Genomic DNA, 24,762 nt, shown 5'->3' with positions numbered 1-24,762 from the left:
GTTGTTGGGGTTGAGAGCGACTTGGCTCTTCGCCGCATCGCCGATCAAGCGTTCGGTGTCCGTAAACGCGACGTAGGACGGCGTCGTTCGATTTCCTTGATCGTTCGCGATGATTTCGTTTCGGCGATGCACTGATGACTGACTTGATCCGTCCCGTATTTAACACGTCACTGCAGCTTATTTATAAAATTAGTCAGCCTCAAGAAGAGGATCGCGAAGATTTTCTAACAGTTTTCGAACTGCTTCTTCATCCTTCTTTGCAGAAGACGAGTTCTGCGACGTCTCTTTATCAGAAGCAGCTTTTCTTCCCAGCCAAATTCGAACTTTAACAGAAAATCTATACCAACCATATACAATCCAGAGAGCATACGGCCACCAGAAAACAACGTTCAGCAGAACAATAAGAAAAACGTGGGCAGCATCTTCGGAACCAATTGCTTCCGGATTGTTGACATTTAGCCCGGCAAACAAAAACAAATTCACCAAGACGCCCATTTCGTATAAATTCGAATACTTCTTCTTATACGGCTTCCCAAACCACTGCAGAAAAATCATTCCTAGGGAAATGAAAGCCAAGAAAAGTAGACGAGCGGTGACGGACACAGCCGCCGTTGTCGAGAAAAGAACCAAGACGAATCGTTTGACATACGTGAGACTGATCCACCACTCTGTTCCCTTTCTGTACTGATGAGCGCAGGCTTTTCTCAGGCGACGAGCAAACGGCTTCTTCTCCAACTTGGGGTGTTTCAAATAGACGAGAAATAGTATCGGCGCCGGAATGACGAAGGTGAGTAGAAGGACGATGCCGGCAACGGCGAAAGGAGTGTGTTCCGAGTCGAAACACTTTAGCGTAGGATCGGCCAAAACTCGAATTTCGTTAGCAATGAAAACCGTGCAGCTAATCGCCGAGAAAGCGAATTCCGCGATGGGAACGTAGACGTAGGCGAGAACGATGAGAAACGTGTCGAGAACTTTTGACATTTTAATGTACTGGGCCATCGTTCGACTGCAACGCGCCATCAGAAAGATAACGAAGAGTAGAAGAAAAAAGATCGTCTGCAAGCCGGCAATGAAAGCGAGTCGTTCGAGCGGCGACAATTCTTCGGCGACGCAAAATCCCGTAGAATAAACAGTCAAATGAAATCCAAAATAGTTAAATGATTGTGGTCGAACAAATAGTCGAACAACCTATATAGAACTAAGGCATACAGCGTGCACGTATCCCTGTCCTATATACCAGTGTACCTGAGCATAGAAGAGCCAAGAGGCGAAGACGGAGCTCGCCACAATTCGAAAAACCATGCTCAAACTTACGTAAAGCGTTGCAGTTATAAACGTCACGACAATCGTTATGGCCAACTGCTTTTGCCAGTCCTTGCACTCAATACATTTCTATAGAAGTCCTATTTCTACTCTACTGAACATATGGAGGTACCAATCTTACTTGTGCTACGAGTGTCAACGATTTTCCCCTCTCACAGCGACCGCAGAGAACTCCCGTGTAATTTTCCATACAGTGCGCCTTCGGATGAGAATAATTGTACTCATAAACTGTTTCCAACGAATTCTCGTGGCAGTTTTCCGTACAGAAGTGCGAGCCGAATTTTCTTTTTGCGTCACTTCCATTCGTCTTCAACGGATCGATAATAGAAACGTTTGCGAAGTCGTCGGGTTCGAGCGATCCCACCCATACAGCATCCAGAACATTCAATTCTCGACCATCCGTTCCGCAATCGACGTGACTTAGATTCGCGCAATGACAAACGAAATTACCGGTCAAATAACTCTCCAATCTTTTAATCGTCGATTTTGATTGTTTTATGTGTTCAGCAGCCTACGTAACATACGTATTTAATTATTTAATCAAAGACAGGTGTCTCACTTCTGAGGAGCTGCTGTCTTTTGGAAACTCGTAGCCAATTTGACACGGAGCTAGTTCGAAGTCAATGAACAAAGCGCACTCACTACCTCGAAAAATCGAATGCCATTTAACGTAGAGAGAGCCCTTCGCTCCAACCGGACCAGCAAGTGAAAGCCCATTAATTGGCTCGCTAGCATCAAAATAATACAAGGTATCCCAACCGTACTCAGTCAACCGTTGGCGCAAAAGAGCAGACGGCAATTCATCTACAGTATACAAATCAACCGGAGGTAAAACCTTAGAAAAAAATTAAACAAACGTAATTTTAAATTAATTAATTAATTAAACCTGCATTGATGCTTGAACGGGGCCCGTCCTATCTAACTCATCTCTCGGATCTAAATAGAGAGCGAATCTCTCCCCAGGCGCCGGATATAAAGTGATATCGAACGGCTGCACGGAAGCCGAGCAGTCGGACGTGTAATGCAAAGCGGGATAGTCCTTGAATCGCGAGTTCGCTAATCGTCGCGAACTTCCGTATAAACACGATCCAAAGGGAACCCAGCGATCGTGTACGAAGTGCGAGACGACGTCGCGTTGGAACGCCGCTCCTCGACCGCCTCCACGCGCAATCAAATTGTCGAACGTGCACTCCAACGTCTCGTTCATCCGATCGAAAAGCGACGATGCGTTTAGGGACGAATCAAAGCCACCCCTATAGAAATAGAATCAATAACCTTAGGCTATATACCTTAGATATTCTACGTGTTGTTCTTGAGGCTGTTGATTCGCTTTGCGACGTTATTTCTCGTGCACTCTCCATCTCTAAAATGAAAGCGCACGTTGTCGACGTCCTTGAAGCAGTCGCACGTCGCTTTGGAAAAGAATATCGACGCGACGGCCGTGCTGATGGGAAAGAGCCGACGAGATCGCGATATCGACGTCGACACTTGACTGACACTGCATAGATAGAGCGTCGACGCATAAATGTCATTACCCGAAACCGAAGCAGTATTATTATAAAAATGAATCTATAAAGAAAAATATATGAGCGTTTTTGAGTGACGTCATACCTGTGACGTTTTGTTGAAGATTGGCGACGTGGCATAGTCGTAATGGAGATGAGAGTCGCCCGTTATGAAACACTTTCCGCCCGTGTCGAGATGCGATTGAAAGTTGATCAAGGCAACGTACGTTTCGGACGACGTCGTCAAATCGGCGAATATTGCTCCGCCGTGCACGCTGGCACTATTATTTATAAAGTGAATGTGATCCACCTGAATAAACACTAAGAGTATACGCATTTCGTGGTCACTGAACACTCACGTTTATAAAATTGGCGTGGCTGAATAAACGAAGGTTGAGTGCGCAGCCAAATGAGCAACCGCTATTGTTATGAAATCGCGCTTCGCCGGAGATTGTTATACTTGAACTCGCCGACTCGACGGCACCGCCTCGGTTTTTGTCAAAATGTGTCCTAAAATTATATCAAATTGTTTAATTTAATTGAAAACTGGTTTTTTTACTCCGTTCCGTTGAAAATGACGTTCGCTTCTTTGGAGAAGACCGCTGCACTATTGGCGTTATTTCTCTCGAATTTGCAGTCTTCGAATATCACTTTTGGCGGCAAATCGTACGGATGATCGCTATTTCCCGGACCGTAGCCGGCATCCGAATAAATCATAACGGCACTCCCCGCTCCAAAATACTGAACAGCATTATTTTCTTCAAAACTCGTATTCTGAAAATACGCCACATTCTCCTCCTTATTCTTCTCGTACAAAACCAAGACGGCACCCCCTTCGAGAACGGCGGTATTATTTAGAAAACAACTGTTTCTGACGTAGACAAAATTGTCGTGACAACCGTTAAAGAAGAGAATAACCATGCCACATCCACTGAAGCATTTGTTATCGCTGATATACATTCCGTCCAATATTATCGCACTATGACTTGTCTCGTTGATTACTTCTACTAGAAACGGCGTGGCATAGCCAAATACCATACCAGTCACATTCGTATCTCTTATCTCCGCGGTCACGTTCCTGACGTTACTCAGAGCAATGCCAAGTAAATATCGAGTCTGCAAAGAATTGTGCTCGTTTCTCGCTATGTCGCTGTAGCCATAGAAAGAAACATCGGTCGCGTTCTTAAAAACGGTGCTTGACATTCGAAAGCAATTTTCGCACGGAGCTGCTGCACCCGTCCCATCGGGAGACGCTAAGAAAAGCAAACCCCAAGAGCCGTATTTGTCTCCTCTACTATAGTCCTCCAAAGTCGGTGGAACCGTGTAGATGAAATGACAACGAGAAACGACTACTTGAATTGACGTAAGAAAGAACAGATTGTGTAACGTCAATGTAAACAAGACCTTGCAGTTATCGAACTTCACTTTTCGGCAACCGACAAATGTCATTATTCCCAGTTGCTCCAGATCCGTCGGATTATCGCTACGTAAGAAAGGCGATCTATAACGGCTCCCAGTGAGATTAAATGTCAAATCATCGAAAGACAAATTCGTTAGACGAACGAACAGGATTCGATTGAGAACGCAAACGGTGGCGTTTCTCTTTCCGTTCGCCGAAGAGAAGGTCATATTCGAATAGGACGAAATGTTATAACGGTTTTCGACTCGATGAACGCCTGGTTCCAAGAGAATCGATATGTGTTTGAGGAAGAAGGCATTGCAGTGGTTGTTCTGAAGTCGATTGAGAGCCGCATCGAGATTGTCGTATCGGCACGCGCTTCCGTAATCGCTCGAAGACTCGTTTACGGCGATGTACCACGTGTTCGCCGTGGCGCAAGCGTTCGAGCAGTTGTAGGAGATGCCGTACGAACGCGAGATGCAATACAATAGGCCGAGAAACCCGTAGAACTTCCTCATCGAAAGTCGCTCGCGTGACCTTCGGCATGCCCGGATAAGAAGCTATGGAAAAGAGTTATCTGAGTTGTCAATCGATCGTAAGCAAGAAGAGGATCTCAAAACAAAGTTTCGCTTTCAGTATCCTGTCTTGAAGACGATTTTTCTTCTTTAGTGCTATATAGACTACAGAATGACCACATTTTCTTTTCAACCAAGGCATACAACTGTAGAGCTTTTATAGATCCCATAGAGGCCAAGATAGGCATAGGGCCACCAGAAGATAATTTCTATAAGAACGGCGCACTTTTCATTATTAATTGAGACCAGCGAAAACGAATAAATTCCCCAGAATACCCGTCTCGTATAAATTAGCATAATTCTTTTTAAACGGACGCATAAAAATCTGAAGAAGAATCCTTGCAATGCATATAAAAGATCAGTCAACTGTAAGAAGAGGATCGCGAAGATTTTCTAACTGTTTTTGAAGAGCTATTTGGTCCGCTTTTGAAGAAGACGATTTCTGCGACATCTCCTTATCCGAGACGACTTTTCTCCCCAGCCAAATTCGAACTCTAACAAAAAATCGATACCAACCATATAAGGACGATACAACGAAAGGCCACCAAAAAACAATGTAGAGCAAACCGAGAAGAACTTTGTAGGCAGCACCGCCTTCCGGCTGAATCGCTTCCGGATCATTGACATTCAAACCGGCAAACAAAAACAAATTCACCAGAACGCCCATTTCGAAATAATTCGAATAGGTCTTCTTATACGGCTGCACGAACCACTGCATCAAAATCATTCCTAGGGAAATGAGAGCCAAGAAAAGTAGACGAGTGGTGATGGACACAGCAGCCATAGTCGCAAAAAGAACCAATACGAATCGTCTAACGTAAGTCAAACTGATCCACCACTCTTTACCCTCTCTGAATTGATGAGCACAGGCTTTTCGAAGACGACGTGCAAACGGTTTCTTCTCCAATTTAGGATGTTTTAGATAGACGAGAAATAGTATTGGCGTTGGGATGATGAAGACGAGTAGAAGAACAATGCCAGTGACGGCGAATGGAAAGTGTTCCTTGTCGAAACACTGCATCGTCGGATCGGCCATAACTCGAATCTCATTGGAGATATAAACCGTGCAGCTAATCGCGGAGAAAGCGAATTCGGCGGCGGGAACGTAGACGTAGGCGAGAACGACGAGAAACGTGTCGAGAAGTTTGGACATTTTGATGTAGCGCGCCATCGTTCGACTGCAGCGCGCCATCGCAAAAAGGATCGCGATGAAAATAAAGAACGTCGTTTGCAAGGCGGCGATGAGAGCGAGACGTTCGAGTGGCGTCAACTCTTCGGCGACGCAAAAACCGGTGGCAAAAACAGTCAACTGAAAGGCGAAAATGTCGAAAAATTGAGGCCGAACAAAGAATCGAGCAACCTATAGAGAAAAACGAATGATGAATTCAATATCCTATCATATATGTATACCTGAGCATAGAAGAGCCACGAGGTGACAATGGAACTGGCGACGGTTCGAAAAACCATACTCACAGTCACAGAAAAGGCGGCAATTGCCGACGTTATGACAATCGTTATAGCCAACTTCTTTTTCCAACCCTCACACTCAATACATTCCTAAAAGAAAAAAAGGTCTTACTTCTGCACTGATAATATATATAGGTATATAGGAATCTTACTTGTGTTACGAGCGTCAATGATTTTCCCTTTTGACAGCGACCACAGAGAACTCCCGTGTAATCTTTCAAGCAGTGCGTCTCCGGATTCGCATAGTTGTACTTGTAAATCGCTTCCAGCGAATTTTCGTTGCAGTTGTCGGTGCAGTAATGAGATCCGAATTTTCTACTCGTTTTATTCGATGTTTCAATAAGAGAAACGTTGGCGAAGTCGTCGCGTTCGAGCGATCCCACCCATACAGTATCCAGAACATTCAATTCTCGACCATCCGTTCCGCATTCGACGTGACTAAGATTTGCGCATTGACAGACGAAATTACCGGCTAAATAAGTCCCTAGTCTTTTAATCGTCGATTTTGATTGCTTTATGTGTTCAGCAGCCTAGGCAATATACGTATTTAATTAATTATTTAATCAAAGACAGGTGTCTAACTTTTGCGGAGTCACTATCCTTTGGAAACTCGTACCCAATATGACACGGAGCTAGTTCGAAGTCAATGAACAAAGCGCACTCGCTACCTCGAAAAATCGAATGCCAATTAACGTAGAGAGAGCCCTTCGCTCCAACGGGACCAGCAAGTGCTAGCCCATTAATCGGCTCACTAGCATCAAAATAATACAAGGTATCCCAACCGTACTCAGTCAACCCTTGACGCAAAAGAGCAGGCGGCAACTCATCTACAGTATACAAATCAATCCGAGGTAAAACCTTAGAAAAAAAATTAGACAACGCGATTTTTAATTATTAAATTGATTAATTAAACCTGCATTGCCGCTTGAACGGGACCCGTCCTATCTAACTCATCTCTCGGATCTAAATAGAGAGCGAATCTCTCCCCAGGCGCCGGATATAAAGTGATATCGAACGGCTGCACGGAAGCCGAGCAGTCGGACATGTAACGCAAAGCGGGATAGTCCTTGAATCGCGAGTTCGCTAATCGACGCGAACTTCCGTATAAACACGATCCAAAGGGAACCCAACGATCGTGTACGAAGTGCGAGACGACGTCGCGTTGGAACGCCGCTCCTCGACCGCCTCCAAGCGCAATCAAATTGTCGACAGTGCACTCCAACGTCTCGTTCATCCGATCGAAAAGCGATGGGGCATTGAACGAATCAAAGCCACCCCTATAGAAATAGAATCAATAACCTTAGACTATATATACCTTAGATATTCTACGTGTTGTTCTTGAGACTGTTGATTCGCTTTGCGATCTTATGTCTCGTGCACTCTCCTTCTCTAAAATGAAAGCGCACGTTGTCGACGTCCTTGAAGCAGTCGCACGTCGCGTTGGAAAAGAATATCGACGCGACGGCCGTGCTGATGGGAAAGAGCCGACGAGATCGCGATATCAACGACACTTGACTGACACTGCATAGATAGAGCGTCGACGCGTAGACGTCATTACCCGAAACCGAAGCCGTATTATTATAAAAATGAATCTATAAAGAAAAAAATATGAGCGTTTTTTTGAGTGACGTCATACCTGTGACGTTTCGTTGATGATTGGCGACGTGGCGTAGTCATAATGGAGATGAGAGTCGCCCGTTATGAAACACTTTCCGCCCGTGTCGAGAAGCGATTGGGAGTTAATCAAATCGACGTACGTTTCGGATGACGTCGTCAAATCGGCGAACATCGCTCCGCCGTTCACGCTAGCACTATTATTTATAAAGTGAATGTGATCCACCTAGAAGAGACACTAAAGAGTAAAATATACATCGTACTCTCGAAAACGCTTACGTTTATAAAATTGGCGTGGCTGAATAAACGAAGGTCGAGTGCGCAACCGAACGAGCAACCGCTATTGTTTTGAAATCGCGCTTCGCCGGAGATTGTTATACTTGAACTCGCTGACTCGACGGCACCGCCTCGGTTTTCGTCAAAAAGTGTCCTAAAATTATATCACATTGTTTAATTTAATTGAAACCTGTTTTTTTACTCTGTTCCGTTGAAAATGACGTTTGCTTCTTTGGAGAAGACGGCTGCACTATTGGCCTTATTTTTCTTAAATTTGCAGTCTTCGAATATCACTTTCGGAGGCAAATCGTACGGATGATCGCTATTTCCCGGACCGTAGCCGGCATCCGAATAAATCATGACGGCACTCCCGGCGCCAAAATACTGAAAAGCATTATTCTCCATAAAACTCGAATTCCGAAAATATGCCACGTTCTCCTCCTTATTTTTCTCGAACAAAACCAAGACGGCACCCCCTTCAAGAACAGCAGTATTACGTTGAAAATGACAATTTATGACGTGGACAAAATTGCCACGAGATTCGTTAATGAAAAAAACGACCATTCCGCATCCACTGAAGCATTTATTGTCGCTTACGTTCACTCCATACAAAGTTATCGCACTATTCGACGTCTCATTGACCGCTTCTATGAGCAACGGTATAGCAAAGCCAAACACCATGCCAGTCACTTGCGTATCTATTATCTCAACGGTCACGTTCCTGCTGTTAGCCAATACAATACCAATCAAATATTGCTTCTGCAAGGCGTCGTGTTCGTTTCTCGCTATGTTACTATAGCCATAAAACGAAACATCGGTCGCGTTCTCGAAAACGGTGCTCGACATTCGAAAGCAATTTTCGCACGAATTCGCGTCCGTGCCATTATTCGCGGGGGGAGACACAAAGAAGAAAAGTAGACCCCACGCGCCGCGTTTCGCTTTCTTATAATCCTCCAAAGTCGGCGGAACCGTATAGACGAAACGACAACGCGAAACGACGACGTGAAACGACGTAAGAAAGAATATGTTATGTGACGTCATTGTGAATCGAATAGTGCAATTATTCAATTGAACGTTTCTGCAGCCAACAAAAGTCATTAGTCCCAATTGCTCGAGAGCCGTGAAATTATTGCTCTCTACCAAGGGCGGTTTATAAAGGCTCTCAGTGAGGACGAATGTCAAATTATCGAAAGACAAATTCGTCATATTGACGAAAAGGATTCGATTGCGAACGTAAACGGTGGCGTTTTCGTTCGCCGCCGCCGGAGAGAACGTCACATGATTCGTATGGAACGAAATTTTATAATAACCGTTGACTATATGATCGCCTCGTTCCAAGAGAATCGAAAGGTGTTTGAGTGGGGAGGCATTGCAGGGGTTGTTCTGAAGTCGATTGAGCGCCGCGTCGAGATTGTCGTATTGGCACGCGCTTCCGTTTGGTGAGAAATCGCTCGAAGACTCGGATCCGTGGACGTACCACGTGTTCGCCGTGGCGCATGCGTTCGAGCAGTTGTAGGAGATGCCGTACGAACGCGAGAAGCCATACAATAGGCCGAGGAACCCGTAGAAGACGCCGAATTTCCTCATCGAAAGTCGCTCGCGTGACCTCGGGCATACCCGGATAAAAAGCTAAATCAATCAATAGAAATTCTACAGTTATTTACTCCGAGTCAGAATCGTAAGCAAGAAGTGGATCTCGAAGCAGAGCTTCACTTTCAGCATCCTGTCTTGCAGACGATTTCTTCTTCTTTGTTGGTGGTGCTATATAAATCTCAGAAGAAGAATGACCACATTTTCCTTTCAACCAAGACATGCAACTATAGATCCTGTGACGCCACCTATTTATCGCATAGAATCCGAGAAAGACATAGGGCCACCAGAAGACGATTTCCATAAGAACGATGAGCACAGTCGAAGCCGTACCTTTTATCGACGTCGGATCATTTAAATTGAGACCAGAAAAAACGAATAAATTCACCAGAATACCCGTCTCGTATAAATTAGCATAATTCTTCTTATACGGCCGCATGAAAATCTGAAGAAGAATCATTGCAATGCAGATGAGAGCCAATAAGAGTAACTTAGAGCAGATTGCCATAGCAGCGACCGACGAAAAGAGAACGAGTACAAATCTCCGAATAAACGATATCCCAATCCACCACTCCTTTCCATCCCTGTATCGTCGAGCACAGGCTTTCCTAAGACGACGAGAAAACATCGTCTTCTCCAGACGGGGATGTTCCAAATAGACGAGAAATATCACAGGCACTGGAATCACAAAAATAATTAATATAATAATGCCAATAATAGCGTAGGGAGTGTGATCCGGATGGAAGCACTGCACCGTGGGATCGGCGAGAAGACGCACTTCTCCGCCAATATAAACGGTGCAACTGATTGTCGAACAGGCGAATTCCGTTATAGGAATGTAAACGTAGATGAGAACGACGAGAAAGGCGTCGAGAACTTTCGACGTCGGAATATATTTCGAGCAGTTTCGAAAGCACGTCAAAAGATAGACGAAACCAATGACGAAAAGGAAGATCAATTGTAAAAGTGCCGTGAAGGCGAGACGTTGAAGTGACGTCATATTTTCCCAAACGCACATGCCGGTCGGAAAGATAGCCAAATGAAAACCAAAGTATCCGTAAAATTCGGGTCGAACAAAGAGAGAGACAACCTTAAAGAAATCTAATTAATAAATAAAAAAGATGTGTTTTCTCACTGAATACCTGTAAGTAGAAAAGCCAAGAGCCGAAGGCGGCGCTGCCAACGACTTTGAATGCCATGCTTATAGTGACGAAAAAAACTGCCGTAGAAAAAGAGATGAAAAAAGTTGCAATCAAACCCGTTTTCCAGTCGTCGCACTTCTCGCATTCCTTAATGCTTCATACAGGCAAAGCGCTCTAGGAAATTCGCTTTCTTATACGTACCTGACGAACGACTGTCAACGACGTTCCTGGAGTGCACGCGCCGCATAGGATACCCGTGTGACTTTGCGTGCAGTGAGCCGACGGTTCGCTGAAGTTGTACGAGTACATTTGAGTCGACGACGAATCGTAGCAATCTTTCGTGCAATAGTGCGCTCCGAATTTTCGTTTTGTCGCGTTTTTCAGCGAACTGATTAGGGAAAATTTCGGCGGCGGGGGCTCGTTATCTAGCGATCCCACCCACACGGAATCTGCAATTTCAAGCGATCGGCCGTCGTTGCCGCAGTGCACGTGAGGCAAGTTAGCACATTGGCAAGCTAAGGGAGAAGCAGCTGAAGAATCTTCAACCAAATACGTATTTCCTCTACTCCGACGTATGTACGAATCAGCCTAAAAAAATTAAGATTATACACAGCAATCCCCAAAAGTAGATAATCTAGAGTTTTACAGTGGTTTGGTTGGTGTCTGGAAAAACGTAGCCAATGTGACACGGAGATAATTCAAACTGAATAACCAACGAACACGTGGCACCCCGAAATACAGGAGACGACCAAGAAACGACAATCGCTCCCTTTTCTCCCACCAAGCCAACGAGAGACAGATCATTGACAGTCTTACTCGCATCGAAAAAGTACTTCGTTTGCCAACCGTATTCGATGTCTGCCTGACGCAAGAGAGCCTTTGGCGCAGCCGAATCATTCAGATTCATCACCTAATTAAATAAATTCCGAATTTACATCAACGGCGTTTTGTGCATGTATCACCTGCATGGACACTTGAACCGAATCGTTATTAAAGAACTCGTCTCTTGGATTGAAATAGAGTTCGAAAATTTCGCCCGGTGCCGGATATAGCGTAATTTCCGACGGCTGCTCCACCGGATACGTGCAATTCGCTCGATCACTGAATATCGACGTGTTGCTAATTGCTAACGAATTTCCGTAAATGCACGATCCAAAGGGAACCCATAGATCGTCGTTTTTGAAGAGATGGTGCTGATACAACACGTTTCCGCGACTGAAAGGCGACGCCTTCGAATTCTCGACGAAACAATCCAACGACGCCTTCATGCCTCGATGAAGTTTCGCGCCATGTATATGCGAATTTCCAACGCAACTAAAAATAAAAAAAACAAAATACATACTTGAAACGTAGACTCTCTCGCAAACTAATACGTTCTATTTTTCAAACACTCGACTCGTTCCGTTACGACGTCACGCCGGCATTCGCCGACGTCGAAATGAAAGCGAGTGTCGTTGACGTTTTTGTAGCACTCGCACGTCGCCCTAACGAACGTTATCGACGAGACGCTCGTTCCCACGGAATTTTCCTCCTCTTGCGATCTCGGAATAAATTTATCGGGACATAAGTACAACGTTGACGCGTACAAACCGCCTCCCGTCACCGAACCGTACACGTTGTTATTCGAAAAATGAACCTGTGCTGAATAGTTGTACGTCGAGTTCGCGAAATCGAATAAGAGATTTTTCGACGTTGTTATGAAGCACGTGCCGCCTGTCTTTAGGCCGGCGAGCGAGTTGACGAAGTCGACGAACGATTCGGATGATGTCGTCGAATCGGCGTATATGGCACCGCCGCGTACGGTGGCGGAATTATTATAAAAATACAAATCATCAACCTAAAACATAGACAACATAATAAATAAAAAACTTTATGTACTCACTCACGTCAATAAAATTGGCGTGACTGTATTGGCGAAGATCGAGGGCACAACCGTAAAGACAACCGTAGTTGGATTCGAATGTTGCGTTTCCAGATAGCGTAATATTTGAGCCGACGCACGCCACGGCGCCGCCCGAATTCTCAGTGAATGTGGTACTAAATTTAGTATAGATATTAATTAAGGTACATTAATTATTTATTTATTTCTACTTTGTTCCGTTGATAATGACGTTGCTTCGTTTGGAAAATATCGTTCCATAAAGAGCGCGATTCTGCGAAAATTGACAGTTTTCGAATATCACTTTCGTTGGTAAAGGATAAACGTTGACATCATTTCCGGGACCGAATCCGGCGATGGAAAAAATCATGACGGCACTTCCGGCTCCGAAATATTGAAAAGCGGTATTCCGCTCGAAAACGGTATTTTGAAAAGAGACCAAATTCTCTATGTCTATTTCTCCGACTCCCGTTATGATAATCACAGCCCCACCCTCAAAAACGGCCGTATTATTCGAAAAATTACTCTCTTTGATATTAATAAAGGTGTTCTGACTCGGAAGTAAGGTATCGAATTGAATCAATAAACCACACCCCCTGAAACACTTATTTCCTTTGATTAATACCCTATCGAAATTAATAACGCTATTCGTTGCTTGGGAACATACGTGAGCTATAGCCGGACCAGCAAAACCAAATACGAGATCAGATAAAGTGACGTTCGTTACATTGACAACGACGTTTTCGGCCGCAGTGAAATTAATCGATAATAAATATCGGTTTTGATGAACATCGTCTTCTTCATTTTTCGCTATTGAATCGTATCCGTAAAAAGAGCGAATGGATTCTCTCGGCTCAAATGTGACGTCATTCAATTCATTAAATAGATCGCTGGTGTCGTTGTCGTGATTTAGACAATAGCTGTTTCTTATGTCCAACATCAAACCCCATGCATTTGTAGTCGAATTTATTTTTTGAGACTCTTTGAAATTCTCAAATGTTGAGGGTACTGTGAAAATGAATTTGCACTGACGTACGCTCGCGTCGAAGTTCGTCACAAGAGAAACGCTCTTTTTCATCACCGAAATTTCAAAAGAGGAATCTTCCAACGCGAGTCCATGGCAACAGAGAAAAGTCAATATTCCAAAATTCGTTGTCCCGCTGCTATTCGTAATATCAAACGTCAAACTGACGAGAGACACGTTGAAACACGCTCTAAACGATATGTAATCGACTATGCGAATGACTGTGTCAGATCGATTGCCACTCATTGACGTAAGAATAACGTTGGAACAAGAGTAAATATCGTGTTGTTCGCAAACCGTGTGGTTACCGGGTCCCAGTTTGATCGTTACGTGCTCGACGGATTGATTTAGTCGTTTGAGAGCCAAATCGATGTTTTTGAAGCAGCAGAACTCCGAGTCGTCGTTCTGCGGAACCGATGAAGATTCCTGTACGTACCAGACCGTTGCCGTGGGAGAGCAAGTGCTCGAGCAGTTGTGAGCGAGGGAAAGCGCCAACGAAGCGACGAGAAACGAGAGCGAGACGAAGGCAACCGTCATGCCGACTTCCCGTATGACGTAGGAAGTCCTGCTAGAGAACCTCTTAGTCTATGATCGCATTTTTTGCATCACGAGGTCAGTGGCATTGTGCGCGTCGGTCAGTGGCAATTCCGCATCCGCTCGCGCGTTCCTTTCTCAAGAATCGAGGAGGGTCCGCCCCCTAGGTCAAGGTTCCCATGCTCACGTGCGTCATTCCTCTAATGAGATCCAAAACAATGCGAAGAGCGTCAATCGCCGTCTTCTTGCTCGTCGCGGTGCTCCCGTCAGCTCTATCCGCCGCTTCTCGAATATGCGTACAGGCGCAAAAACCGATCACCCCTCCCACTTCCTGTACCAAAGTCTTTGACTCACTCTCTGATGCAATAAACGCAACAGAACGCATCGATGGCCCAACCGAAGTCGTTCTATGGGACGGATGGCACTATATAGAGAAAAATCTAACACTAAATAACGTCGCGGATGTGACGTTCACAGGCAACGGGTCGTCTGAGACTTGGATTGTTCCAGTGAATCGTTCGGCCGGAATCTCCATTAGCAACAGCTCGTTTTTGACTTTTTCCAACATTAATTTTCTTACTAACGTTACGGGATTTCTTATTTCGACGACGTCGTGTCGAAACGTTTCTTTTTCTGACGTCACTTTCGACGACATCGGCGAAAAGGCCGTGGGACTAAGTCTAACAAATTCGCTTCCGATTCTAATCGAACGGTGTTCGTTTCGCGGCCAAGATGCGCCCGTCACTCAGAAAAACACGCGCGGAGCCCTATACATCATTTTCAACGATTTTGAACCGGACGAATCACGTGACTTCCACGTCATTATGCGCGATTCCTCTTTCTCAAATTTCAGCCAAACGAGCATCGGACTTTCGGAAGTTCTAACATCGGCACTCCGGGATCTTGACAGCGTTCCGCTCTACGTCATTTTCAATAATACGAAGCACGTGTCAATCAACGTTGATAACGTCACGTTCGATCGAATGCAGTCGCACAAAACGACGACGATTCACATCATCTTCATCAACGATGCCCTAAATAATAGCGTTCTCGTTTCTAATAGTACGTTTACGAACTGCCAAGCTAAAGTCGGCGCGGGTCTCTACGTCGCATTTGCAGACGGCGCGGAAAATAATACTCTCTGCGTAAAAAGAAGTAGTTTCTATCAGCTTCAAAGCAGTATTGAAGGCGGTGCTATATTCGGTATTTATCTGGATGCTCCCAATAATACGATCTATGTAAACGAGTCTGACTTTGATGCTCTACTGTCGCTTCCTACGCTTGGAGTCGGTTCGGCGATTATGGTCTATTGCAATCGTCCTTCCGCTGCTGTGGCTGTAATGGTGTACAAGCGTCCTTACCAGGTCTTCATAAGCGATTCGACTTTTACAAATAATACGGGCTCGTTTGGAGTCATATTTGCGCGAGGCATTGCCATTCAATTGGACGGAGAAAAGCAAGGATGAAAACAATGGCCCATATTATGATTTATATTTTTTTTCTTCTAGTCGTTTTACTCAGAATTCGTACGGAGGCGCAATTCAGTTGTATCAGTCAATGCTCCGCGCGTACGGTAAACTCGTTTTTGCGAAGAACACGGGCTCGACGGGAGGAGCCATGTCTCTTTATGACAAAAGCGTCGTAGACATGTCTGAGGTATGACTTCTTATTTGTAGTCTACTTTGCATCTCTTTCTCTAGGCAGAAACAGTGGAGCTAAGATCTAACAAAGCCGACTCGGGCGGAGCTTTTTATTTTGACGACAGCACCGGCCAATCATTCGTCAATTGGGTCAATTATAAAATTGGTCTTGGGGGCATTCTGCGTGGGCCAGAAGACACGTGCATATTTACCAACTACACGGACGAACCAGGCGATCTTACGCCTGGGGAGCAGGAGAGATTAGCAAAATCAATACAGTTTGTAGACAACGGTCAAGCAGCTCAAGCAGAAGGCTCTAAAGTACAGTTCTCTCCTACTCAGACTTCTCTATACAGGTTTCCTATAGGTGATCTTCGCTAATAACGGAGCCAATGTCAACGGTCTAGACATAGCTGGGTCAAACTTTTTCACGTGCACTCAATTCTTCACCGATCCGTGCGTCCTGCAGGAAATCACGGCAGTGGGAAACGATAGCTACGTTCAAAATCAAACGCAAACAAACTGCACGAAAACTACTAATCGATTCAACCAGAGTCTCTTTGAAACGCCGGTTCATTCGAAAGTGGCAACGAGCGTTGATTGGCTATTTTTTCAGGCTGCGACGTGCTCCTGCATCAAGCCGTTTCACAGCAATTCTACTGGCAATTCTACTACGTATTCGAAATTTCATAGGAACGAAAATTCTACTGGCAATTCTATTAGGTATTGGAAATTTCACGACAGCTGTTACGCCCAGCAAGTGATCAACGTTACCGCAAAAGAGTAAATATTCTAAATCCTCTCCTGTTAATTTAAATGACTCGCGATTCTATTTCTACACGTAGACATGGACATGCCGAATTTTCACTTTTTGATAATCTGGGTGAGAAAATTGGCGTCAAATATCCGATACCACCACCCGAAATGTTCGCCATTCCCTGGTCGGAATCGTGGGCGTCGAGGTTCCTCCGACATTCGGAAAACGGCACGGTTAATCGAATTTTAAACGAAAGCGGACTCATACTAACACCGTCATCGGGAGAGAGATTCGATTTGCACATAGCCGCGTTCGATCAATTCCTTAGACGAGTCAATAGCTCAGTGGCATATATATCAGTAAGTATATCTATATCTTTTTTCTTCTCTAAGTTGCACGTGTTCTCAGCTTCAAGATCCCGATGCGGACGACTCGGAAATTCCTAACGTTCTAATGAGACAAGGTCGCAAGCGCTACAGCGCTCGCGAACCAATCATATTTCGACTCAATAAACCGTTGAGCGACTTCGCATTAGTCGGCTTCCCAGGAGCCGAAGGAAATCTGACTATACGAGCCAATACTCTATTTTCAGACGTCACGCAGACACTAACAATAGGCTATAAATTATCTCGCTGCCCACTGGGGTATAATTACACAACCAGCGAAACAGAGGTATACACAACTATGAACATTAAGCCGGTGTATATCTCCTCCGTCTTCTTATAGGTTAACGAGATAATACGTAATGCCACAACCGGAATCGTTCACAACGATAAGCTCGCATGTCAATGTCTAATATTGCCGGGGGTTATCGAATGCTCCAACGACAAGCGTCACGTCACAGTGGCGAAGGGCATGTGGGCCGGCGATTTGAAGAACGAGAACGCGAGCGCGCAACGCGAGCCGACGAACACGCACCACGTGCAAGTGACCAATGGAACGCTCGACGAATTGATCAACGCAACGACGGAATTCGCGTGGGGACAGTGCGTCGGATCGGCGTGCAATTATACAATCGAAATCGATAAATGGGAGTTGGGATCGCAATCGCCCTGTCGAACGCATCGCGTGGGACAATTGTGTGGCAAGTGCAAGCGGGGTTACACAGTCAGCGCATTCGATCTCGTAAGTGCAATCGCCCCCTAATAAATTCTAATCCCCTTTTTTTAATTAGTCTTGCATCCAATGCACCGGAGGAAAGGGAATCACTGGCGCCATCGGCACCATACTCATATTCTTCGCTCTCGCTTTTATCCTAATCGCTCTAGCCATGCTTACGGACATCGCTAAGTCGACTACATTCGACACCCTGCTCTTTGCTTTCCAAGTAGGGGACCCCCTCTCTCTCTCTCTATTTTTTAAGGTTATCTTTCTATAGATTACGCCGCTTGTTGCGTCGCTTTCCGTCGATCAAAAGGTGAGCGATGTACTACAGAATCTCCAATATCTCTTCATTCAAAAGATCTGCTTCACGTCGCAACTAAGCGTCACCGGCTACCAGGGTTTCCAATTCTTTTTCCCCGCGCTTCTACTCACTACGGTTTTCGTCATTATCGCGTTCAGTCGATGCCCGGGCCCCGCTAAACTCCTCAGTCTACCGCGCTCCCTAAAGGCGCTCGTATTCATGCTCATATTCAGCTACAATCTCTTCACAATCGCAGCACTACAGCCCCTCCAAAGCAACCGCCTCTACACAACGGATAACATGAAAGGAGACTTTGTGACGTTTTTCAACGGAAGCCTCTCCTTCTCGGACCATAAACACGTGATCCTACTCCCCTTCTGCGCGATAACGCTTCTCTCCGCCGTTCTCCTACCCATCTTCGCCGTCGCACTTCAAAATCACCCGCGAGTAAAACCCGTATCAGATATCTACACCTCGTTCTATCGCGACACCCGGAAGTGGTGGATCTCCGTCAATTTGGGCCGTCGTCTCGTCATCACGTCCATAGCGACGGGTCTCGGAGCGATATCCGGGCCCAATCGCGATTTATATCGTCAGAATTTTCTACTTCTCATACTCGTTCTCCTAACGATGTTTCACGTCGTCGCCGAGCCATTTCACTCGGCCTTCGCGAATCATTTCGAAATGATTATCTTATTGAATATTACGTTTATCGCTATGTTGACTATACCTCCGGCCGGTCGCGTATCATCAACGATTATTATATTTACGGCCATGTGGCCTTTTGTGGCGGGATTCTTCATTTTACTATATAATCATAGGGCTAGGATTCGAGCGTGTTTCCAATGGATTTACGGAAAAATAACGGGAAAGTCACGTCACTATATTATAAGGGCTGAATCGGAATTGGGAAATTTCGACTCGGTGGATTCTACGAAAGAAGGACTTTGATGTTTCCATGGCAACGCGTGACGATTTTTCATATTTTCGCTGTGGTCTAATTTTAAATATTTCCATGGCAACGCATACGTTTCCATGGCAACGCATAACGATTTTTCATTCTGGTGCGTTTTTTCGCTGTTCGAATTTTTCGAACGCGTCCATGGCAACGCGTTCGCTTTCGTCTTCGATCTGCTCCACCCGTTTCACTTCCGGGACGTAGAATTGGAGCATGTTTTCCACGCCGTTTTTCAGCGTCACTATGGAACTCGGACACGTGGAACAGGCGCCCTGCATTTTCAAACGCACGACGCCCGTATCGGAATCGAAATCGACGAACGTTATATCGCCACCGTCTTCTTGGACCGTGGGTCTTATACGGGTATCTAATAATTCCTTTATCATCGATACCGTTTCGTCGTCTTCGTCGTCTTCGATGTCGTTTCGAGTGCTCGCGACGTCGTTTTCGTTCATTATTGGCTGATTCGTCGCGAAAAAGTCCATGATTGTTGCGTAGATTTCTGGTTTGAGGACCGCCCACTCCGTATCTTCGTCTTCTTTTGTGATCGTGACGAAATCGGGGCCGAGGAAGACGCGACTGACGCCGGCGATGCGGAAGAGGTTCGTTGCGAGTGGCGAGCGACGCGCTGCCGTGGAAATGTGCGCGAAATCGGCCGTTCCTTCGCCGAGGACCGTTCGCCCCGGCATGAATTTGAGACTGTTCGGATTTGGCGTCTCCAGAGACTGGATGTACATCGTGCGACGGGGTAGAAGGCGTTGAAACGCGCGGAGAAAGAGTCGCGTCGCCATGTCGCGTCCGGGAATCGAAAAACCACGTGATACTTCGAGCCAGTCACAACTCAACAACAGATCTCCCTTTCCATCATGTCGAGAAAGCGAGGCAAACGCGTACGCGAGGAACTTCCCGAGTACCAAGTCGAGAGCGTCGTCACCCATCGCGTTCTGCCCAACGGGCGACGCGAATTTCTCCTGAAATGGGAGAACTTTTCATCGGCGTCGAATACGTGGGAACCGGAGGAGCACTTGCAATGCGAGAAGCTTCTCCGCGACTACTGGAAGCGAAAAGAGGACGACAGAGAGGAGGAGGAGGAGGAGGAGGAGGAGACTATGAAGAATTACGGCGATCTCCCCTTCAAGGAGAAGAACGACGAAAACGATGAAGACGGCTGCGATTTGGGATACACCCTCGAAAAAATCGTCGGCGTCACGGAGGACGACAACGGCGAACGAAACTTTCTCGTCAAATGGTGAGGAATTTTTTATAAAAATACCCGTATGTTTGCATATTTTTATTTGTTTTGTATATATAGGAAGGAGGAGAATAGCACCGAATTTGTGCCCACTTCGAAGATGAACGTTCAATTTCCCCAAGCGGTGATTGCGTTTTACGAAGCCAAGTTGTCCTTCGCTACAGAAGACAAGAAGTAGCTAATGAAAAGATCAGTGTTGAACTTGATGCACGTTGGACGTTATAATCTTAAGAGAGTTGAGTTGAGTTCTTGTTTTAAATAAATGACGTTGTGCCTAATTATTGATTCCAATCTCCGAGACTTTGTGTTTTGAATCGAATTTCCTCCCTGAAACAACAATATCTGGACATCATTAGTTCATATAATTCAGCAAATCAAAAATTAAGATTTAAATCAATACAAGTATATCTACCGTCCCAATGATACATACCAATTAACCCAGATGTGCTGGCAACAAAAAGACATGACAAAATACAATATATGTCACGTGATAATATATTGACCTGTCATTTTCTGAAATTGGCCTTGGCACTGCACTCCGCACACATTTCCAAGCTAACGCGCGCATTGGACACGTGAAGGCAAATTCCTGCACTCCCGTATGCGTAGTCGTGGTCATCATTGCGCGGCCTCTTCGCCGGGGCCTCGTCGCCGATGCCCGGATATAGGGCGTCCATTTTTTGAAGCAATCTACAGAGCGTGCTCTGCTGCTCGATAATAGCTCGTAGGTAGTTCACCTGAAGCGCTCGACGATCGAGCGACGTTTCGATCTCGTTTTTCTCGCGCGCGAGCTTCGCGTTTTCGCGCTCGAGTTCTTCGATGCGTTGTTCCAGCGATTGGACGTAGTTCTTGTGTCGCACGCGACTCTGTCGCGCGCGTTGCGCCGCTTCCGATTCTGACGTCATTTTCGGCGTTGGACGCTTCGGTAAGAAGTCGGCGAGAACGTTCGATTCTGTTAGGACGCTCCACGCCTCTAATGCCGTGCGCGTTGCGTCGTCGCCTTCGTCGTCCGGCGTCGTTCCCGACGATTCGGACGCCATTAGGCCGTCTAGAATGCTGCGAATGTCGGCAGAAGAGTCCAGGGATGGGTCTGTGACATGGGAACGATCCATACCGAGTGAGATCGAGACGAAACGACGGCGGATTGCAGCGAAGCGAAAGGATGCGTTCGCGAACGTTCGCACTCGCAGTACACGGATCGCGCACGCTAAACGCAACGGGTTAACATACAATATATACGCCAAAGTCGATTATAATAGCTGTCTCTCCGTATTATTTCTCGTTCTGGAATTCCCGCAAGGGATCGACAAAAACAAACATTTCCCCGCCGTCTTCCCCTCCCAAACTCCCCTCCTTCTCGCTACCCTCGACAGCGACAAACGATGACGTCGTCTGATCGGATTCCGGCGAATGCAAACCACTTCTATCTCCATTAGTAGGCGGCTCGAGAAGTTTCGCCCCATCACTTTCATTTTTCTTATCCCCCTCGCTTATTTCCTTTGTATCGAAGTCTAATTGCGTAGCAATAGGGGTAATGACGTCAGGCGAGACGTTGCTATTCGATTGCGCTAGTTTCCACGCGCCAAACGGGTCGGTCATAGGAGAACTTATCTTTCCCTTGACAGGCGAGAGAACGTCGAATTGGGACTCCATTTCCGCTATAGTGCCGCTCAGCTTTAGGGTTCCTTTGAGAAGGTCTCTCACCTTAGGAAAAATACAAGGAAGTCTTTAGGGGGGTTGGATAGGGAGATACCTGCTTGAGACCAGCGAGCGCAAGAAAAATGCTATCTTCTTGCGACCGTTCAAGATCCAATTTTAGAAATTCTTCTTGAATTAAGTCTAGGGGGGATAAGGGGGTACACATTGCCTAAACTAATCTTATAGTCAAAATATATTTTTACTTAGATAAGTCTCCATTTTTCCGCCGCAATATTGCGCTAATAATTCGAGACCTTCGACCTTCGCTTCGAGGTCTTTATTCGTCGTCGTTGCCGTCGTTGCGCCGTCGCTCAGGTCCAACGTCGGTTTCATCTTGGGTTGTTTAGAATTCGATATTTTTTTCTGTGGCGGCGCCGGTCTCTCGACGGGGGAGCGTTTGGGGATTAAATGACGCGCGGCATTTACAACGGGACGCGCAACCTATATATATAACCCCCAATATTATATATAAAAAAGAATCCATTTTCTTTTCTTTACTTTTTGAGCTATAGCCTTATTTACTGCGTCCACTCTCCGAACTTTACGCTGCATGATCGGAGACGCGTTGGCGGCGGCTGTGTACTGCCACGAAGGCGGCTTAACATACTTCTATTAATTAATCAAATATTTACATAAACGTTTTCGTTGTGGAGGTAAACTAGCCTTGGGATTTCGCAAGTGAAGGGCTTCCTCCACGAGATAATGCGTATCTCCGACGGCGGGGTAATGCATCAGTTGTTGCATGCACGACGAATAGTCAAAACCGAGTACTAAGAGTCCCCAACCTCGTGACGCAATCTCCTCGTACTCTACGCTATTTTTTCCTTACGCGCGTTTCGGATGAATCGAAGCATAGCCACGCATAGATAGTCAATAAGACTGAGCGACGGACTATAGGCGAATATAGCATCCCAAACGATGAGGAGATCATCGAGAGGAAATTCGCGTCCAAACAATAAGCGAACCCATCGACTACGTTAGCAAAACGTTATATAGATTCCTCACTATATAGTCTACTTACATGCCGTAGACTTGGGGTGCGATTCCGAGACTATCTAAGTGACTATGTAGCGAGGGATCGAGCTGGGAAAGAAGCTTGTTCTGAACTCGATCCAATTTTCGCGAAAGAGGAGACGACTAACGTTTAGTTGATTAATTATTTAATTATGGATTTTTCTAGGCCTACCTCTTTCATCCACTTTTTGTATTCGGCCTCTGAATCGACAAACAAGGCGTCGTCTGATTTCTTAATTATATATAATCTTAATTATTTTTAATAATCGATTATTTTTATTGTACGCTTTTGACTGAGATTCCCAGTTCGGGTTTCTGCAAGTACCACACTTCGCACGACTCCATAAGAGCGTCGAAGAGAAAACTAAGCAACCACGCCCCCTCATCAACATAAGAACCCAAAGGACTCCTCCTCTATTCTTACTAAGCGTCGTGTTCAACGTAAAACGCGTTCATTATCTCATCCATCTCATTTCTTACGTGTAGATTAATCGAGATTTTTTAATTAATTATATGTTTTCTTACGCTGGGTAAGTACTTCCGGCTTCACCCGGAATTCTCTTGTCGGAGTCGAGGACAAAGAGTATGGGAGCAAGAAGCTCATGCATCCCCTATTTTTAATTAATTAAAAGTAGAAATATCTCGTTTTCTATGCTACCTGTCTGTATAAGAGTTTCTCATGTCCTTTGGCATAACAGAAGAGAATATTGAGTTGCATATCTCTTTAATTAATATTAGATAATGTTTAATCTCAAATTTATTGCTAACCGGACACTCGGATCTCTGAAGAACTCAAATTCCGGAAAACTAAAGTATATATACCAGCTATAATTAATAATTATATATTTTTCTCCTACGTTCTATCCACGTCCTGTAGAATCTCTTTTTTCAAATTGCCGTCTTGAAAATAGAGATTCCATGGACTCTAAAAACAAAATCCTGCTAATTGAAATTTTTTTCTAAAATTGCCTCCAAACATTTGTGTCTTGCGAAAGTGGATTATTCACAGACAAACTCAAATCTGTCGACTCCATTTTCTTCAACGGTTCCTCCACATACTTTTAATTAAATCAAAAATATTTAATTATATTTTTTGCAAAAAATGACGTCACCTTCTTTTTTAATACTTCGTACGCTTTGCGACTTTCCTTCACCTTCGACGCCCAATCGGATCGTTTTTCAGGCAAACAGCCTAAGAAAATCTAAAAACCCCAACCACGCCCCCTTATCACGTAATATCGCGATTCGCGTCGTTTTTCGGCTCTTACGCGCCAACAGACGCTTCGAAATGCCATGCCACTTCGTAAAAGACCCTTCAGGCCCATTTCTTTGATCTAGAAAGCGTCGCTTCGAGACGTTTCATTGAGGAAAAAGCGAGCGCCTCACCGTTTCCGCGTGGTTTTCCGCGTGGAATAGACGTATCCATTCCGATCTAGCGCGCGAAGAGACGTCGTACGTGCGGTGCACGCGCGCGAGTTCGTGGAATTTACTCTGGAGTTACGCGAGCCGTCGTTCTTTGAGACAAATCGGCTTCCGCCGCTGGGGAGAGGTCCGATGCAGTGTTGTTCGTCGTTTCGGGCGATGCGTCGCCCAGTGCGGCGTGTAGGGGGTCCATTCGAGCTCGTTTTTTCACGTCTGAGCTTTTGTCTTACGTCATAGCACACGTGATAGGAAAATTATTGGGGACTAATTGTCGTCACGGGCGACGGA

At 45.4% G+C, this 24,762-nt stretch overlaps 8 protein-coding genes across 8 annotated transcripts; 2 read left to right on the top strand and 6 right to left on the bottom strand.

Annotated features, from left to right (window-relative positions):
- Positions 1-158: 158 nt before the first annotated feature.
- On the bottom strand, positions 159-4,745 carry LOC136193626 (uncharacterized). Its single transcript, XM_065982546.1, has 9 exons — positions 3,388-4,745; positions 3,188-3,338; positions 2,935-3,138; positions 2,627-2,892; positions 2,210-2,576; positions 1,883-2,158; positions 1,445-1,834; positions 1,246-1,392; positions 159-1,188 (listed from the first exon to the last, which is right to left on the bottom strand). The coding sequence occupies exons 1-9, from the start codon at positions 4,743-4,745 to the stop codon at positions 190-192; spliced, it is 4,158 nt and encodes a 1,385-aa protein (XP_065838618.1). The 3' UTR covers positions 159-189.
- Positions 4,746-5,083: 338 nt separating this feature from the next.
- LOC136194117 (uncharacterized) lies at positions 5,084-9,746 on the bottom strand. The gene is made up of 9 exons (XM_065983161.1): positions 8,362-9,746; positions 8,163-8,313; positions 7,906-8,109; positions 7,599-7,861; positions 7,183-7,546; positions 6,852-7,127; positions 6,422-6,799; positions 6,213-6,359; positions 5,084-6,162 (listed from the first exon to the last, which is right to left on the bottom strand). The coding sequence occupies exons 1-9, from the start codon at positions 9,744-9,746 to the stop codon at positions 5,161-5,163; spliced, it is 4,170 nt and encodes a 1,389-aa protein (XP_065839233.1). The 3' UTR covers positions 5,084-5,160.
- Positions 9,717-14,363, bottom strand: LOC136194120 (uncharacterized). Its single transcript, XM_065983163.1, has 8 exons — positions 12,983-14,363; positions 12,778-12,928; positions 12,265-12,728; positions 11,854-12,205; positions 11,538-11,801; positions 11,093-11,479; positions 10,892-11,038; positions 9,717-10,839 (listed from the first exon to the last, which is right to left on the bottom strand). The coding sequence occupies exons 1-8, from the start codon at positions 14,329-14,331 to the stop codon at positions 9,820-9,822; spliced, it is 4,134 nt and encodes a 1,377-aa protein (XP_065839235.1). The 5' UTR covers positions 14,332-14,363; the 3' UTR covers positions 9,717-9,819.
- Positions 14,364-14,492: 129 nt separating this feature from the next.
- On the top strand, positions 14,493-19,179 carry LOC136194119 (uncharacterized). The gene is made up of 9 exons (XM_065983162.1): positions 14,493-15,784; positions 15,837-15,984; positions 16,029-16,289; positions 16,336-16,751; positions 16,814-17,084; positions 17,134-17,397; positions 17,452-17,850; positions 17,900-18,052; positions 18,104-19,179. Exons 1-9 carry the CDS (start codon positions 14,508-14,510, stop codon positions 19,079-19,081), a joined length of 4,167 nt encoding a protein of 1,388 aa, XP_065839234.1. The 5' UTR covers positions 14,493-14,507; the 3' UTR covers positions 19,082-19,179.
- LOC136194122 (NFU1 iron-sulfur cluster scaffold homolog, mitochondrial-like) lies at positions 19,115-19,890 on the bottom strand. Its single transcript, XM_065983166.1, has one exon. It carries the CDS (start codon positions 19,877-19,879, stop codon positions 19,187-19,189), a length of 693 nt encoding a protein of 230 aa, XP_065839238.1. The 5' UTR covers positions 19,880-19,890; the 3' UTR covers positions 19,115-19,186.
- A 4-nt stretch (positions 19,891-19,894) lies between these two features.
- LOC136194123 (chromobox protein homolog 1-like) lies at positions 19,895-20,618 on the top strand. The gene is made up of 2 exons (XM_065983167.1): positions 19,895-20,337; positions 20,401-20,618. The coding sequence occupies exons 1-2, from the start codon at positions 19,955-19,957 to the stop codon at positions 20,516-20,518; spliced, it is 501 nt and encodes a 166-aa protein (XP_065839239.1). The 5' UTR covers positions 19,895-19,954; the 3' UTR covers positions 20,519-20,618.
- Positions 20,619-20,846: 228 nt separating this feature from the next.
- LOC136194017 (CREB/ATF bZIP transcription factor-like) lies at positions 20,847-21,380 on the bottom strand. The gene has a single exon (XM_065983023.1). The coding sequence runs from the start codon at positions 21,378-21,380 to the stop codon at positions 20,847-20,849; it is 534 nt and encodes a 177-aa protein (XP_065839095.1).
- Positions 21,381-21,543: 163 nt separating this feature from the next.
- On the bottom strand, positions 21,544-24,704 carry LOC136194121 (TBC1 domain family member 5-like). Its single transcript, XM_065983164.1, has 19 exons — positions 24,543-24,704; positions 24,439-24,484; positions 24,321-24,386; positions 24,165-24,254; positions 24,030-24,110; positions 23,910-23,977; positions 23,821-23,859; positions 23,711-23,774; positions 23,578-23,663; positions 23,477-23,527; positions 23,338-23,416; positions 23,225-23,284; positions 23,060-23,175; positions 22,868-23,010; positions 22,702-22,808; positions 22,537-22,647; positions 22,242-22,479; positions 22,094-22,179; positions 21,544-22,044 (listed from the first exon to the last, which is right to left on the bottom strand). Exons 1-19 carry the CDS (start codon positions 24,665-24,667, stop codon positions 21,613-21,615), a joined length of 2,088 nt encoding a protein of 695 aa, XP_065839236.1. The 5' UTR covers positions 24,668-24,704; the 3' UTR covers positions 21,544-21,612.
- Positions 24,705-24,762: the final 58 nt, after the last annotated feature.

The sequence above is a fragment of the Oscarella lobularis genome, chromosome 12, assembly GCF_947507565.1.
Source record: "Oscarella lobularis chromosome 12, ooOscLobu1.1, whole genome shotgun sequence".
In the NCBI taxonomy this organism is placed as follows: Eukaryota; Metazoa; Porifera; class Homoscleromorpha; order Homosclerophorida; family Oscarellidae; genus Oscarella; species Oscarella lobularis.
Note: the sequence above shows the minus strand (reverse complement) of the source record. Positions and strands in the feature narration are given on the sequence as shown.